At 49.0% G+C, this 17,699-nt stretch overlaps 1 protein-coding gene across 3 annotated transcripts in view; it reads right to left on the bottom strand.

Annotated features, from left to right (window-relative positions):
• Positions 1 to 17,699, bottom strand: part of LOC139233144 (inactive phospholipid phosphatase 7-like) — a 219,933-nt gene that overhangs the window by 166,074 nt on the left and 36,160 nt on the right. Inside the window, exon 2 of one of the 3 annotated variants that reach the window (XM_070863711.1) lies at positions 804 to 1,978. The exons of the other annotated variants lie outside the window; for them this stretch is intronic. Coding sequence (XP_070719812.1) covers positions 1,608 to 1,978 — 371 coding nt within the window. The 3' untranslated portion in view covers positions 804 to 1,607. Of the gene's footprint in view, positions 1 to 803; positions 1,979 to 17,699 lie in introns of those variants that run through there. 3 annotated transcript variants of the gene reach the window in all.

Genomic DNA, 17,699 nt, shown 5'->3' with positions numbered 1-17,699 from the left:
TACACAATTCCAGTCTTTCCACAAATTAAGAATCTCCCGCAACCCCCATGTTCTCTCTACCCCCTCCCCCCCCCCAGTTCCACTGCCTCACTCACTGTACAGGAAGGGTGACGGTAAGGGCTGCATTAATACATCTCTTCCACATCACTTAGTAGTTTTTAGAACACCAGGTGCCTTGTGATGGCCAATGGGCTGTCAGCAGGTACCTTGGGATGGCCAATTGGCTGTCAGCAGGTGCCTTGGGATGGCCAATGGGCTGGCAGCAGGTGCCTTGGGATGGCCAATGGGCTGGCAGCAGGTACCTTGGGATGGCCAATGGGCTGGCAGCAGGTACCTTGGGATGGCCAATTGGCTGGCAGCAGGTGCCTTGGGATGGCCAATCGGCTAGAACCATGTGTTTTGGGCTGGCCAATGGGCTGGCGACAGGTGCCTTGGACTGACCAATGGGCTGACAGCAGATGCCTTGGGCTGGCCAATGGGCTGGCAGCAGGTATCTTGGGCTGACCAATGGGCTGACAGCAGGTGCCTTGGGCTGGCCAATGAGCTGGCAGCAGATGCCTTGGGATGGCCAATGGGCTGACAGCAGGTGTCTAGGCAGAGAGCTGGCTCCCGCTCATTGAATCCCAGCCCGAGAGCTCCATGTGCTTTGAATTGTATTGATGGGCATTTATTTAGTTGCAAGTTCCAGGCTGATAACATACCTTTTAGCTAGTGAGATATCGCCGCAAGACCCGGGGCAGTAGTGAGGAGAGGAGGGGGGGGGCAGGGGAGGTGAGGCGCGGGGGTGGGGGGAGAGTGGGGGGGAGGGGGGAGCGGGTGGGGGAGAGCAGGGGGAGGGGAGATGGGGGGAGAGTGGGGGGGGAGGGAGGATTGGGGGGGAGAGCGGGGGGAGGGGAGGGAGAGCGGGGGGAGGGAGGGGGATCAAGCGGGAGGGGGTGGCGGGGGGGAGAGTGGGAGGAGGGGAGGTGGGAGGAGAGAGCGGGGGGGAGCGGGGAGCGGGGGGAGGGGCGAGCAGGCGAGCGGGGGGGTAGAGCGGGGGGGAGAGCGGGGGAGGGGGAGGGTGGGGGGGAGATGAATACAAGGCGCTGCTTTTTGGTGCCATTGGAGAACAATAGCACCTTTCCAAATTTCTACTAGTTGAAGCTTCTGTTAGTTCCTTGAAGAAAACGAGTTTCCTATTAAAAAGACTACGCCATCCTTCGTATATTAAGATTAAAAGCCTTATTCAGAGTCAACTGATTAGTGGAAGTTTGGGTAATATTGGCAGCCATTGCAAACCTCCCTGCCCCCGCCCCCATCCCCCGAGCTAACCTTTGTGTGGGTACAATACACAACAAGCAATTGTCACGATACAATTCTCCCCCCCCCCCCCCGAAAAAACCTCTAAAGAATCTGCGAGGCAAAAATGTCTTTACACTTTCTCCGAAAATGGATTTTCGCACCATGAGTCGCCTGAGACGTGGAGATTTTCTCTTCTTCCATCTCACGAACGGAGTGGGGGTATTGTCCAAGTTAGCCCCCCTTTCCCCCCACCCCCCCCTACCCCCATCCCACTTTCACCCTCACAGCGTCCGCGCACGCACGCGCGCGTGGGTTTTTTTTCCCTGTCATATTGGGATTACTGAGATGAGCAACTGGCAGGTCCCGGACGGCAACCACAGTAACTCCACGAGATTGAACTGCAGGTAGCCAATGAAAAAGCCGCAGAAGACGTCGGTCAGGTGGTGCCGGCCGATCATGACCCGGGAGACGCCGATGACTCCGGCCCAGATCACCAGCAAGATTCGCAGGGGCACCGCCAACACCAGGTGGTTGAGGAAGAACCGGGTCACCATGGCCGCCCTGCTGGCCTGTCCCGCCGGGAAAGCAAACACGTCCATCACGATGTAGTCCAGCACCCCCGCGGTCACCTCGGACGGCCCCTTCCGCTTCACCAGCTTCTGCAAGCCGGCCACCACCAGCAGGTCAAGGATCAGGGCTGCAAGGGTCAAAAGGTCAAAAAGGTCAGCAAACGTTCTTAACCGATAAGGTGGGGTACCACAGGGATCAGTGCTGGGGCCCCAGCTATTCACAACATATATATAAATGATTTGGATGAGGGAACCAAATGTAATATTTCCAAGTTTGCTGACGACACAAAACTCAGTGGAACTGTGAGTTGTGAGGAGGATGGAAAGTCGCGGCAAGGTGATTTAGATAGGTTGAGTGAGCGGGCAAACACATGGCAGATGCAGTATAACGTGGATAAATGTGAAGTTATCCACTTTGGTAGCAAAAACATAAGGACAAAGTATTATTTAAATGGTGGTGGCTTGGGAAGTGTCGATGTACAGAGGGACCTGGGTGTCCTTGTACACCAGTCATTGAAAGCAAACCTGCAGGTGCAGCAAGCAGTTAGGGAGGTAAATGGTATGTTGGCCTTCATTGCGAGAGGATTTGAGTACAGGAGCAAGGATGTCTTACTGCAGTTATACAGGGCCTTGGTGTGCAGTTTTCGTCTCCTTACCTGAGAAAGGATATACTTACCATAGAGGGAGTGCAGCGAAGTTCCCCAGACTGATTCCTGGGATGGCAGGACTGTCGTATGAGGAGAGATTAGGACGACTAGGCCTGTATTCACTAGAGTTTAGAAGAATGAGAGGGGATCTCATTGAAATGTATAAAATTCTGACCGGATAGACTGGATGCGGGGAGGATGTTTCCCCAGGCTGGGAAGTCTAGAACAAGGGGTCACAGTCTCAGGATATGGGATAGGAAATTTAGGACCGAGAGGAAGAGAAATTTTTCCACTCAGAGGGTGGTGAACCTGTGGAATTCTCTACCACAGAAGGCTGTGGAGGCCAAGGCCAAGATAGATTTCTAGAAACAAAAGGCATCAAGGGATATGGGGAAAAGGCGGGAATATGGTGTTGAGATAGAGGATCAGCCATGATCATATTGAATGGCGGTGCAGGCTCGAAGGGCTGAATGGCCTACTACTGCTCCTATTTTCTATGTTTCTATGTAATAAGGGGTTATGGGGACCGGGCAGGGAGGTGGAGCTGAGTCCATGATCGGATCAGCCATGATTGTATTAAATGGCAGAGCAGGTTCGAGGGGCTGAATGGCCTACTCCTGCTCCTAGTTCTTATGTTCTTATGTTCTACTCAATCAGACACTCCGCCGGGACACAAGAACATAATGTCAGGTTTCCCCAAACCCTGGCAAACAAATAACATTTAAATCCGGCTCCCAGCTGAACTATAGCAACCCGATTTAAATATATTAAGAACATAAGAAATAGGAGCAGGAGTCGGCCATCTGGCCCCTTGAGCCTGCTCCGCCATTCAATGAGATCATGGCTGATCTTATCTTGGCCTCAACTCCACTTCCCTGCCCGCTCCCCATAACCCTTGACTCCCTCATCGTTCAAAAATCTCCACCTTAAGTATATTCAATGACCCAGTCGCCACAGCTCTCTGGGGCAGAGAATTCCACAGAATCCCGACCCTCTGAGAGAAGAAATTCCTCCTCATCTCCGTTTTAAATGGGCGACCCCAAATTCTGAAACTATGCCCCCTAGTTCTAGATTCCCCCACGTGGGGAAACATCCTCTCTGCATCTACCCTGTCAAGCCCCCTCAGACTCTTATATGTTTCAATAAGATCACCTCTCATTCTTCTGAACTCCAATGATTATATGACCAACCTGAGATTATAATCGCTCAACCATCGGTGGCCGTGCCTTCTGTTGCCTAGGCTCCAAGCTCTGGAACTCCCTGCCTAAACCTCTCTACCCTCCTTCAAGACGCTCCTTAAAACCTACCTCTTTGTCCAAACGTTTGGTCACCTGCACTAATTTGTACCTATGCAGCTCGGTGTAAAATATTTGATCTCGCAATACTCCTGCAAAGCGCCTTGGGACGTTTCACGATGTTACGGGCGCTATATAAATTCAGGTGGTTGTTGTTATGAGGGAGAAAGGAATAGAAGGACATGTCGATAGGGTGAGATGAAGTAAAGGGAGTGGGAGGATGCTGGTGGAGTGCACATATTTGGGCTGTAAATTCTATGTCCCGCTATGATTTTAACGTCACCTCAGCTTACATTGAGGCAGAAGAGGGGAAACCTGGCCTCTCCCGGCTTAGTGAAGCAGGCCCCACCGTGGATCAGCTCCCGTTCCTGTGGCCTGATTCGTCCTTGGCCCAGAGTCTGACGAGAGTCAGACACCAGAGTGACGGCTTTGGCGTGATCTAAAAGGCCGCGACTTCAAAAAGGTGCCGTTCTCAAAACGCTGGGGGTCTTCGGAAAGTTGAGGGTTTTGCAAACTATTGATGTCAGCCCAATAATAGTCCTGCCGCCCCAGCTTTATCACATTAGATCCTGGTGAACCCACATTTCTGCTGCATCTGTGCAGTGACCACAGAAGCTATTCTCAGATAATTATCACTGTCAATCCTGAGAAAGGAAGTCTCGGGGAGAGCAAGTCATCATTGTGTGATGCTCGGACTGGTCCTGTATACCACATACGTATTCACTCTGAGTTCCTTCTTTCTCTCTCTCTTTCTTTCTTTCTCACTCTCTTTCTCTCTCTTTATCTCACTTTCTCTTTCTCGTTCTCTTTCTCTCTTACTTTCTCGCGCTCTCTCTCCCTCTTTCTCACTCGCTCTCTTTCTTTCTTGTTCTCTTTCTCTTTCATTCTCGCTCTCTCTTTCGCTCTCTTTCTTTATTTCCTGCTCTCTCTCTCTCTTTATTTTTCACTCTCTCACTTTCTTGCTCTCTTTCCCTCTTTCTCTCTATTTCTCTCTTTTTTTCTCACTCTCTTCTCTCTCTGTCTTTCCTTCTTTCTCTCTCTATCTCTCTCTCTCTTTCTCATTCTCTCTCCTTCTGTCCTATAAACGTTTACATACATGCACTTTCCACCAAAGTTAACTGGATTGTAAATTTTTGCTCATTTCAACCTTTCCCAGTCCAGGGGACACCGAGGCTAATTGTAACACCCCAAAAAACGTTCCCAACTAAGGGCGGCTCACTCAGGGCACATACCTCATCTCTACCAATCGAAGGTTCAATATTAAAATGAATAAGGTGCTGTTACTCTAACGTTCCCTACCCCTGCCTCCCACTCCCCCTTTTACCGTGCAGTATCTAGGACACAATCTTTTACCATGGAAACCATTGAGGCAGCTCAGCAGGAGACGGATTCGGCCAAATACTCTCCATTCTTTCTCTCTCTTTGTTGGGCACTATCGCTGCTTTTCTTGGCCTCTTTCACTAGGAATGTATGGCCGATAAATGCGGCCAAGCAGCACCCGTTTTTCCGATGCTAAGGCGGCCGGGAAGTTCACGCTCATTGTGAGATGGAACCGCACTGCCCGCCATATTGGTAAAGGCCATTTTTTAAGGCCCACATCCCTGAAACAGGCGGCTTCCCATACGCAAATAAGGGGCTTTGCGCCATGTTTGGGGCACGCCCGCTGCAAGATAGCGACACAGCTGACAGGTAATCGGGAAGAAAAGCACAAGCCCAGAGGCCAGATCAGAACTGGGAACCGCACTGAAGTCTCAAATACAGCACTGCACCCACACTGCATTCATTGGCTGCTACCCCTTCGAGACGTCCGCTGGTGGGGTAAGGCGCTACATAAATCCAAGTCTTTCTTGCTTTGAAGTGTCAGCTGTGGCTCAGTGGTTAGCACACTCGCCTCTGAGTCAGAAGGTCGTGGGTTCAAGTCCCCACTCCAGTGCATAAACCTTGGCTGACACTCAAAGTGCAGCGCTGAGGGAGCGCCGCACTGTCGGAGGTGCCGTCTTTTGGATCAGACCTTAAACCGAGGCCCCGTCTGCCCTCTCAGGTGGATGTAAAAGATCCCGTGGCCACTATTTCGAAGAAGAGCAGGGGAGTTGTCCTGGGGCCAATATTTATCCCTCAATTAACATAACAAAACCAGATTGGGTCATTATCACGTTGCTGTTTGTGGGATCTTGCTGTGTGCAAATTGGCTGCTGTGGCTTCCCGCATTACAACAGTGACTGCACTCCGATAGGACTTGGCCGCAAAGCGCTTTGAGACGTCCGGTGGTTGTGAAAGGCGTTATAGAAATGCAAGTTCTTCTTTCTCGTGGCTGAGAGTGCAGTGTCCCGGCATTGTCATATTTTGGAGTGCCAATGTCTGTGCCCCATCTCTCACGTTCCCTCACAAACTGCCCCGTTTCTTGCTGTGGTGCGGAAGCAGGGTGCCTGGAGTATGTGCTGCAGCCGATATGCGGAGTAACTGTACCAATAATAGAGTTGGTGACACAGAGCATTGTTCTCACCGCCACTAATCATCAGTTCTGCTCTGTGTAAAGTGCTGAGCGGGTAATATCCAGCTGGTGCTGATTCAATGGATAACCTTCCTTGAACAAAAGCTCATTAACTTTCACTCCACTGTGCACTCAGCACTCTCCATCTCCCAATGAAAAGAAAGTTCTTGCAAGCCATTGTTCGGAGAGTCGCGTCATCAGAGCTATTTTCCGCCCTGATTTGGTGCAATTACTGGTGGTATGGGCAACCGGGAGCAACCTTTAGCTTGTGGATTCATTTTCAACAGTAGATGATTGGAACTTTTTTTTTTGGTCGGCTGAGACACACACGTCAGGGACCCACCATCACGCTAAACCTTTAACCTTGAAACATAAAAAATTCTTCCAGGGCTTGACAGGGTAGATGCAGGGAGGATGTTTCCCCCGGGCTGAAGAGTCTAGAACCAGGGGTCACAGTCTCAGAATAAGGGGTCGGCCATTTAGGACTGAGCTGAGGAGAAACTTCTTCACTCAGAGGGTGGTGAATCTCTGGAATTCTCTACCCCAGAGGGCTGTGGAGGCTCAGTCTTTGAATATGTTCAAGACACAGATCGATAGATTTTTGAATATTAAGGGAATCAAGGGGTATGGGGACAGTGCGAGAAAGTGGAGTTGAGTTAGAAGATCACCCGTGATCTCACTGAATGGCGGAGCAGGCTCGAGGGGCCGATTGGCCCACTCCTGCTCCTAATTCTTATCTTCTTATGTCCGAGCAACTGAGAAACCAACGTGAATAATGTTTTGCCTGATGATGTAGTTCCGCATTCTCTCTGAGCGACTACATTAAGGTTCAGAACCTGGGCAGTGTTTCAAGATGATTCCAGTAGCAACAGATCTCTTTGGCCTTCCGGTTGGCAAACAATGAGGTGCCGCAGGGATCAGTGCTGGGGCCTCAGCTATTTACAATCGATATTAATGACTTGGATGAAGGGACCGAGTGTAATGTAGCCAAGTTTGCTGATGATACAAAGATGGGTGGGAAAGCAAATTGTGAGGAGGACACAAAAAATCTGCAAAGGGATATAGACAGGCTAAGTGAGTGGGCAAAAATTTGGCAGGGGAGTATAATGTGGGAAAATGTGAGGTTATCCACTTTGGCAGAAAAAGTAGAAAAGTAAATTATAATTTAAATGGAGAAAAATTGCAAAGTGCTGCAGTACAGAGGGACCTGGGGATCCTTGTGTATGAAACACAAAAAGTTAGTATGCAGGTACAGTAAGTAATCAGGAAGGCAAATGGAATATTGGCCTTTATTGCAAGGGGAATAGAGTATAAAAGCAGAGAAGTCCTGCTACAACTGTACAGGGTATTGGTGAGGCCACACCTGGAGTACTGCGTTCAGTTTTGGTCTCCATATTTAAGGAAGGATATACTTGCATTGGAGGCTGTTCAGAGAAGGTTCACTAGATTGATTCCCGAGATGAGGGGGTTGACTTATGAAGGTAGGTTGAGTAGGTTGGACCTATACACATTGGAGTTCAGAAGAATGAGAGGTGATCTTATCGAAACATAAGATAATGAGGGGGCTTAACAAGATGGATGCAGGGAGGATATTTCCATTTAAAACTGAGATGGGGAGGAATTTCTTCTCTCAGACGGTTGTAAATCTGTGGAATTCTCTGCCCCAGAGAGCTGTGGAGGCTGGGTCATTGGATATATTTAAGGCGGAGAGAGACAGATTTTTGAGTGATAAGGGAATAAAGGGTTATGGGGAGCAGGAAGGGAAGTGGAGCTGAGTCCATGATCAGATCAGCCATGATCCTATTGAATGACCGAGCAGGCTCGAGGGGCCAAATGGCCGACTCCTGCTCCTATTTCTTGTGTGCTTATGTTCTTATATTCCAATTCATTTCAGATAAAGAGCCCCTAGAAACTGCCTCACTTCTCTTCTCTACAATCGCTCGACACCAATGCTCCCCGCTGTGTTCTGTGCGGCCTGATTCTATCAGTGAACGGTCCCTTTAAGTTTCTGCGCCTGCGCGGTATTTCCGATGAGCGGCTTGCGCGGGACCGTTCCCGTTACGGTGCGGCCATGTGGCTTAGAGGGAACATTGCGCGACACGCCATCTATTTTGTACATAAGGTGATAGCCATACCTCAGTGGGTAGCACTCGTACCTCTGAGTCAGGGTTCAGGTCCCACTTCAGAGACTTGAGCACATAATCCAGGGCTGAGCTCCCAGTGCAGTGCCGAGGGAGCACTGCAATGTCGGAGGGGCAGTACTGAGGGAGCTCCGCACTGTCGGAGGGGCAGTACTGAGGGAGCACCGCACTGTCGGAGGGGCAGTACTGAGGGAGCTCCGCACTGTCGGAGGGGCAGTACTGAGGGAGCACCGCACTGTCGGAGGGGCAGTACTGAGGGAGCTCCGCACTGTCAGAAGGGCAGTACTGAGGGAGCTCCGCACTGTCGGAGGGGCAGTACTGAGGGAGCACCGCACTGTCGGAGGGGCAGTACTGAGGGAGCACCGCACTGTCGGAGGGGCAGTACTGAGGGAGCAGCGCACTGTCGGAGGGGGGGCAGTACTGAGGGAGCGGCGCACTGTCAGAGGGGCAGTACTGAGGGAGCACCGCACTGTCGGAGGGGCAGTACTGAGGGAGCACTGCAATGTCGGAGGCGCAGTACTGAGGGAGCACCGCACTGTCGGAGGGGCAGTACTGAGGGATCACCACACTGTCGGAGGGGCAGTACTGAGGAAGCGCCGCACTGTCAGAGGGGCAGTACTGAGGGAGCACCGCACTGTCGGAAGGGCAGTACTGAGGGAGCACTGCAATGTCGGAGGGGCAGTACTGAGGGAGCACCGCACTGTCGGAGGGGCAGTACTGAGGGAGCACCACACTGTTGGAGGGGCAGTACTGAGGGAGCGCCGCACTGTCAGAGGGGCAGTACTGAGGGAGCACCGCACTGTCAGAGGGGCAGTACTGAGGGAGCGCTGCACTGTCAGAGGGGCAGTACTGAGGGAGTGCCGCACTGTCGGAGGGGCAGTACTGAGGGAGTGCCGCACTGTCGGAAGTGCCGTCTTTCGGATGAGACGTTAAACTGAGGACCCGTCTACGCTCTCAAGTAGACTTAAAAGTTCCTGCGGCACTATTTTGAAGAAGAGCAGGGGAGTTATCCCCGCTGTCCTGGGGCAAATATTTATCCCTCAATCAACATAACAAAAACAGATTATCTGGTCATTATCACACTGCTGTGTATGGGAGCTTGCTGTGCGCAAATTGAGCTGCTGCTTTTCCTACATTACAACAGTGACTACACTCCGAAAAGTGCTTCATTGGCTGTAAAGTGCTTTGGGACGTCCTGAAGTCATGGAAGACGCTATATAAATGCAAGTTCTTGCTTTGTTTTTACATTACTAGAAAGAAGAAAGACTTGCATTTATAAAGCACCTTTCGCGCCCACGGATGTCTCAAAGGGCTTTACAACCAATGAAATACTTTCTTGGAGTGTAGTCACTGTTGTATTCTAGGAAACGCAGCAACCATTTTGTGCACAGCAAGTTCCCACAATCAGCGATGTGATAATGACCAGATAATCTGTGTTTTTGTTATGTTGATTGAGGGATAAATATTGGCCCCAGGACACCGGGGATAACTTCCCTGCTCTTCTTCGAAATAGTGCCATGGGATCTTTCACATCCACTTGAGAGGGCAGACGGGGCCTCGGTTTAACGTCTCATCCGAAAGATGACTAAATTTGAACAGCAGTTACACAAGAATCATGTCCCTCGCTGCCCTGTGCCCACAGTTTTTTGATAAGAGCTTTGCTCGGCACTTTCTATTTAATCTGCTGCTGAATTCCAGACAGATCCTCTTCGCCCCATCAATTATCTCCCCATGTCTCCAGACTCCTCTCCTTCATGTTACTGCTGAACTTTTGCTAAAATAAATGAATGAATAAATGAACAAATGTCAACGAGCTGCACGGTTCTTGGGGGTTTATCGAATGAAGGAGGAGCAAAGACGCATCCAAATTAAATCTGCTTCCTGTCGTGTCCTCCGCACGAACCCAACCCCAGTGCCAACATCTACACTGGGTCTGAGCAGCTGTGCACACCTCCCAGGTCAGCAGGGCACCACTGCCAGTTAATTACCTGATTTATACAAGAGTGCTGAGCTGAATTTTCCGTCAATTAGTTTGTTGAGTTCTGCTTTAATAACTAATTTTACCCAACCAGTAGGGAGAAATTCCTCACCCTTTTATTGTTTAGTTCAAATCTAGCAAATGCGACCAATAAATAAACTAGTGAATAAACTCAAACTGGCTGATAGAAGCAAAAGACTTACATTTATATAGCGCCTTTCATGACCACCGGACGTCTCAAAGCGCTTTACAGCAAGTTAAGCACTTTTGGAGTGTAGTCACTGTTGTGGGAAACACAACAGCCAATTTGCGCACAGCAAGCTCCCACAAACAGTAATGTGATAATGACCAGATAATCTGTTTTTTTTGTTATGTTGATTGAGGGATAAATATTGGCCCCAGGACACTCGGGATAACTCCCTTGCTCTTCTTCGAAATAGTGCCATGGGATCTTTTAGGTCCACCTGAGAGAGCAGACAGGGCCTCAGTTTAACGTTTCATCTGAAAGACGGCACCTCCGACATTGCAGCGCTCCGTCAGTACTGCACTAGGAGCATCAGCCCAGATTTATTGTGCTCATGTCCCTGGAGTGGGACTTGAACCCACAACCTTCTGACTCAGAGGCGATATGCTGCCCACTGAGCCACAGCTGACACTGTAATGGTACATGTGTTTACATAAAATGATACAGCACAGAGGTCGGCGATTTGGCCCATCGAGTCTGTGCCGACTCTTTGAAAGAGCTATCCAGTTAGTCCCACTCCCCTCGCCTTGCTCGTTCCCCATTGCCCTGCAAATTTTCCTTTTCAATTATTTATCCAAGGTACGCTATCATCGTGGTTATATCACTGGACCAGTACTCCAGAGGCCTGGACTAATGATCCAGAGACACGAGTTCAAATCCCACCACGGCAGCTGGGGAATTTAAAACGAGTTAATTAAATAAATCTGGAATTAAAATAATGCTAGTATTAGTAATGGTGACCATGAAACTACCAGATTGGCAGAAAAACCCATCTGGTTCACTAATGTCTTTCAGGGAAGGAAATCTGCCGCACTTACCCGGTCTGGCCTATATGTGACTCCAGACCCACAGCAATGTGGTTAACTCTTAACTGCCCCTCTGAAATGGCCCAGCGAGCCCCTCAGTTGTAACAAGCCGCTACAACAAAATACCTTCACCACACGGACTGCAGCGGTGCAACAAGGCGGCTCACCAGCACCTTCTCAAGGGCAGTTAGGGATGGGCGATAAATGCCGGCCTTGTCAGTGATGCCCACATCTCGTGAACAAATAAATTAAAACATTAAAAAAAAATCTTTTTTGAAAGTTAATATTGAATCTGCTTTCACCGCCCTTTCAGGCAGCGCATTCCTGATCACAACAACTCGCTGAGTAAAATAAATATTCCTTATCTTCCCCTTTTGCCAATCTACCTAAATCTGTGTCCTCTGGTTACCGACCCTCCTGCCAAGGGAAACAGTTTCTCCTTAGTTACTCTAGCAAAACCCCACATAATTTTGAACATTTATATTACATTTTTGCTTCGAGGAGAGCAACCCCAGCTTCTCCAGTCTATCCACATAATTGAAGTCCCTCATCCCTGGAACCATTCTCGTAAATCTTTTCGACATCCTCGCTAAGGCCTTCACATTCTTCCTCACTTCTGGAATCCCAAACCTCTTCGACAATCTCTGATACCTTTTGCTTAATCTATATATATATATATATTTTGTTCTCTCAAAACCAAAAGCTACATAAGCGTAGTGTAGTTATTAAGACATTAAAATATTTCTGTAACGTGGTTCTGCACTTGTGAGTCACTGTCACACCCTTCCACATGACAGAAGATCGCTCTAACTTTAATCTACTATCAAATGTACAGAAGTAAAACGCTTCAATACAAGAATGGAATAAGAAAGAAGGAACTATCACTCTATCCGTCTTTCGGATGAGACGTTAAACCGAGGCCCCGTCTGCTCTCTCAGGTGGATGTAAAAGATCCCAAGGCGCTATTTCGAAGTAGAGTAGGGGAGTTATCCCCGGTGTCCTGGGGCCTATATTTATCCCTCAATCAACATCACAAAAAACAGATTACCTCTCATTATCACATTGCTGTTTGTGGGAGCTTGCTGTGCGCAAATTGGCTGCCGCGTTTCCCACATTACAACAGTGACTGCACTCCGAAAGTACTTCATTGCTTTGAGATGACTGGTGGTCGTGAAAGGCGCTATTTAAATGCAAGTCTTTCTTTCTTCTTTCTTTCACGCACACCTCTCTTTCTCTTTTATGCACTCTCACTCTCACTCACACGTACCTTGCACACTCTCACAGAGGCACCTCTCTCTGCCCCTGTCTCACACAGACACACCTTTATCCTTCACATTAACACGCCACTCTCTCACACACACTCACTGGGGCCGAATTTCGGGGTCTCGGAGACCCGTTGCCACCCGTTTGCGGCGGACGTTCGGCGGAATCCCGTGGCCGCCGAGTTGTCATCAAATGGCCGCCCCGACCCAAATTCAGGTCGGGCATTTTTCGGCCAGGTCCCGTGTCCGCCGCGATGTTGTCGACCGCCGCAAGTGCGTTGTCAGAACGCGCACCACCGCTCTCCCTCAGTTGCAAAATAAAGCGCCTGAAATTCAAGTCGGGAACTCGATCCCCCGCCACGCGGTGCCCCCGACAGCTTTCTCTGTCTCCTCACGGTGTGCGGCCCGACAGCACAGCGGCCCTTCAAGGGGAGGGCCTCCTGCCGTGGTCGCCATGTTGTTATTTTTGCCGGTCGACTTCCCGATCGGCCGGTGAGATAGAGCCCCCAGGTTCGGCCGGGCCGCCAACGGGCAGCCTGGCACAACCCCCTCTTGGGACCAGGCCGCTGGCCCGGCCCCAAACACCTCCCTGGTGGCCCGGTGGCCAAAGATTGAGAATGTCCGATTCTCTCCCGTTAACGGAGGGGAGAGAGCGTGGTGACGCACAGCGCTGTGACATCACCACCGCTCCCCCGCTGAGTGACAGCGGGGGGAGACCCGGTCCGACCCACATTCAGCCCCTCAGTCTGCCTTCCTGTCGATCTCCCGCTCCCACTATCACCCACTTCTGGTGGGACTTTGAAAAAATGTCAAAGTCCTGAAAATCGATCACCTGGCCGTCTCATGGATCCCAGCGGTAAAACCAGACAGGAAACTCATAGATGCCTCACTCTCTCTGACACATTCACACATTCGGCTCAAAGGGCCAAATGGCCTACTCCTGCACCTATTTTCTATGTTTCTACCTCTTTTTCTTTAAGTAACGCCTCGGTTTTTAAATTCTCATCCTTATTTTCAAATCCCTCCATGGCCTCGCCCCTCCCTATCTCTGTAATCTCCTCCAGCCCCACAACCTCCCCGAGATATCTGCGCTCCTCTAATTCTGCCCAATTGAGCATCCCTGATTATAATCACTCAACCATCGGTGGCCGTGCCTTCTGTTGCCTGGGCCCCAGTCTCTGGAACTCCCTGCCTAAACCTCTCCGCCTCTCTACCTCTCTTTCCACCTTCAAGACGCTCCTTAAAACCGACCTCCTTGAGCAAGCATGCCGTAATTTCTCCTTATGCGGCTCAAGTGTCAAATTTTTGGTCACATAACACTCCTGTGAAGCACCTTGGGACGTTTCACTACGTTAAAGGCGCTATGTAAATGCAAGCTGTTTTTGTTACTGTGAGAGAGAGAGAGTGAAGTATGATCGGCGTCCAATCACAATCTGAACTCTGAAGGAAACGTCCTACTGACCACGTTGAGGGTTTTTTTTGGTGAACTCGGGCAATAGCGAAGGCCAAGTTACTGCCCTGCAGGTGCTGGGGGTGACAGGCAGTGGCGACAGACTGTAGCTGTGAGTGAGATGGCTGAGACTGCACAGTCGCACTTGCTGACAGAGCGAGAGTGTCTGCCCTGAGAATCAGAACTAGCTGCTGATGCTGCTGTCAATCAACCGCAGCTCAATCTGTGTCACTGACCCACATATCACTGACTGCTGGCTCTGGGATCCTCGCCCTCGTTACTGGGATGAGAAACAAAAAAGAAAGACTTACATTTCTATAGCGCCTTTCACAACTGCCGGACGTCTCAAAGCGCTTTACAGCCAATGGAATACTTTTGCAGGGCGGTCACTGTTGTAAACGCGGCAGCCAACTTGTGCACAGCAAGCTCCCACAAACAGCAATGTGATAATGACCCAGATAATCTGTTTTTGATATGTTGATTGAGGGATAAATATTGGCCCCAGGTATAACTCCCCCTGCTCTTCTTCGAAATAGTGCCGTCAGATTTTTTACATCCAGAGCAGACGGGGCCTCGGTTTAATGTCTCATCCAAATAAAAGCACCTCCAACAGATTTAACGTTTCATCTGAAAGACGGCACCTCCGACAGTGCAGCGCTCCCTCAGCAATGCACTGGGAGTGTCAGCCTAGATTTTTGTGCTCAAGTCCCTGGAGTGGGACTTGAACCCACAACCTTCTGACTCAGAGGCGAGAGTGTTTCCCACTGAGCCCCGGCTGACAGGGCAACAAATGTCAGCTGGGGCGCAATAGGAGGAGCTCAAACATTGACCTCATGTCAGCCTCAAATGAGGACCTCCTGTTATCTGATCAAAATGAAATTCTACAGAATTTCTCAATATCACTGAACCTGATCAATATTTGAGGTTACAGCTCGTTTATATGCAGCTGGCTTTGAGCCAAGAAGTCATTTGGAATAAGAACATCAGAAACATGAGAAATAGGAGTAGGAGTAGGTCACATGGCCCCTCGAGCCTGCTCTGCCATTCAATAAGTTCATGGCTGATCTGATCATGGACTCAGCTCCACTTCCCTGCCCGCTCCCCATAACCCTTTACTCCCTTATCGCTCAAAAATCTGTCTATCTCCGCCTTAAATATATCCAATGACCCAGCCTCCACAGCTCACTGGGGCAGAGAATTCCACAGATTTACAACCCCCTGGGAGAAGAAATTCCTCCTCATCTCAGTTTTAAATGGGCGGGCCCTTATTCTGAGACTGTGTCCTCTAGTTTTAGTTTCCCCATAATCAACAAATATCGGAATATCGCAAAATTCCTGCATTGCCACTGGTAGAAAAGTTAATGGCCAGGATTTTAGTGACTAGTTAGGAACATAGGCACAGAACGAGGCCATTCAGCCCCTCGAGCCTGTTCCACCATTCAATGATGGTTTGATCTGCACCTCAACTCCATCTCCCTCCTTGGTTCCGTAATCCTTTGACCATTACCCAACAAAAAAATCTATCCATCCCAGTTTTGAAATTTTCAACTGACTCCAATCCTCAACAGTTTTTTTCAGGAGGGAGTTGCAGATTTTTATTCCCTTTGTGTGAAGAAGTGTTTCTTGATATCTCTCCTAAACGGCCTGGCTCTAATTGTAAGGTGATGTCATCTTGTTCTGGACTCACCCCACCAGAGGAAATAGTTTCTCTCTATCCACTCCATCAAATACTTCAATCATCTCAAACACCTCGATTGGACCCCCCCCCCCCTTAATCTTCTACACTCGAGGGAATACAAGCCCAGTCCAATTAACCAATCGCCATTCAATGAGATCCTGGCTGATCTGTGACCTAACTCCATCTACCTGCCTTTGGCTCATATCCCTTAATACCTTTGGTTAACAGAAAGCTATCAATCTCTGATTTAAAATTAACAATTGACCGAGCATCAATTGCCGTTTGCGGAAGAGAGTTCCAAACTTCTATCACCCTTTGTATGTAGAAGTGTTTCCTAATTTCACTCCTGAAAGGTCTGGCTCTAATTGTTAGACTATGCCCCATAGTCCTAGACTCCCAACCAGCAGAAAGAGTTTCTCTCTATCTACTCTATCTGTTCCCTTTTCATATCTTGAAAACTTCAATCAAATCACCCCATTAACCTACTAAATTCAGTGAATATAACTCTAGTTTGTGTAATCTCTACTCGTAACTTAACCCTTCGAGTCTGTGTATCATTCTGGTAAACCTACACTGCACTCCCTCCAAGACCAATATATCCTTCCTGCAGTGTGGGGCCCAGAACGGCTCACAGTACTCCAGGTGTGGTCTAACCAGGGCTTTGTATCACTGCAGCATGACTTCTACAGTGATCTAAATGAACAATGATGAAACCATCAACAACAACAACTTTTATTGATAAAACATCTGGAGTTCTTTGAGGATGTAACGAGCAGAGTGGATAAGGGGGAACCAGTGGATGTGATGTATTTGGATTTCCAGAAGGCATTCGATAAGGTGCCACATAAAAGGTTACTGCACAAGATAAAAGCTCACAGGGTTGGGGTAATACATTGATAGAGGATTGGCTAACTAGCAGAAAACAGAGAGTCGGGATAAATGGACAATTTTCCGGTTGGCAAACAGTAACTAATGGGGTGCTGCAGGGATCGGTGCTGGGGCCTCAACTATTTACAATCGATATTAATGACTTGGATGAAGGGACAGAGTGTAATGTAGCTAAGTTTGCTGATGATACAAAGATGGGGTGGGAAAGCAAGTTGTGAGGAGGACACAAAAAATCTGCAAAGGGATACAGACAGGCTAAGTGAGTGGGCAAAAATTTGGCAGATGGAGTATAATGTGGGAAAATGTGAGGTTATCCACTTTGGCAGAAAAAATAGAAAATCAAATTATAATTTAAATGGAGAAAAATTGCAAAGTGCTGCAGTACAGAGGGATCTGGGGATCCTTGTGCATGAAACACAAAAAGTTAGTATGCAGGTACAGCAAGTAATCAGGAAGGCAAATGGAATGTTGGCCTTTATTGCAAGGGGGGGGGGTAGGGTATAAAAGCAGAGAAGTCCTACAACTGTACAGGGTATTGGTGAGGCCACACCTAGAGTACTGTGCACAGTTTTGGTCTCTGTATTTAAGGAAGGATATACTTGCATTGGAGGTTGTTCAGAGAAGATTCACTAGGTTGATTCCGGGGAGATGAGGGGATTGGCTTATGAGGATAGGTTGAGTAGGTTGAGCCTATACATATTGGAGTTCAGAAGAATGAGAGGTGATCTCATCGAAACATACAAGATAATGAGAGGGCTCGACAAGGTGGATGCAGAGAGGATATTTCCACTCATAGGGACAACTAAAACTAGGGGGCAGAGTCTCAGAATAAGGGGCCGCCCATTTAAAACTGAGATGAGGAGGAATTTCTTCTCTCAGAGGGTCGTAAATCTGTGGAATTCTCTGCCCCAGAGAGCTGTAGAGGCTGGGTCATTGAATATATTTAAGGTGGAGATGGTCAGATGTTTG

Source organism: Pristiophorus japonicus, chromosome 20 (assembly GCF_044704955.1).
Source record: "Pristiophorus japonicus isolate sPriJap1 chromosome 20, sPriJap1.hap1, whole genome shotgun sequence".
Lineage (NCBI taxonomy): Eukaryota > Metazoa > Chordata > Chondrichthyes > Pristiophoridae > Pristiophorus > Pristiophorus japonicus.
This window is presented reverse-complemented; position numbering and strand designations above follow the sequence as displayed.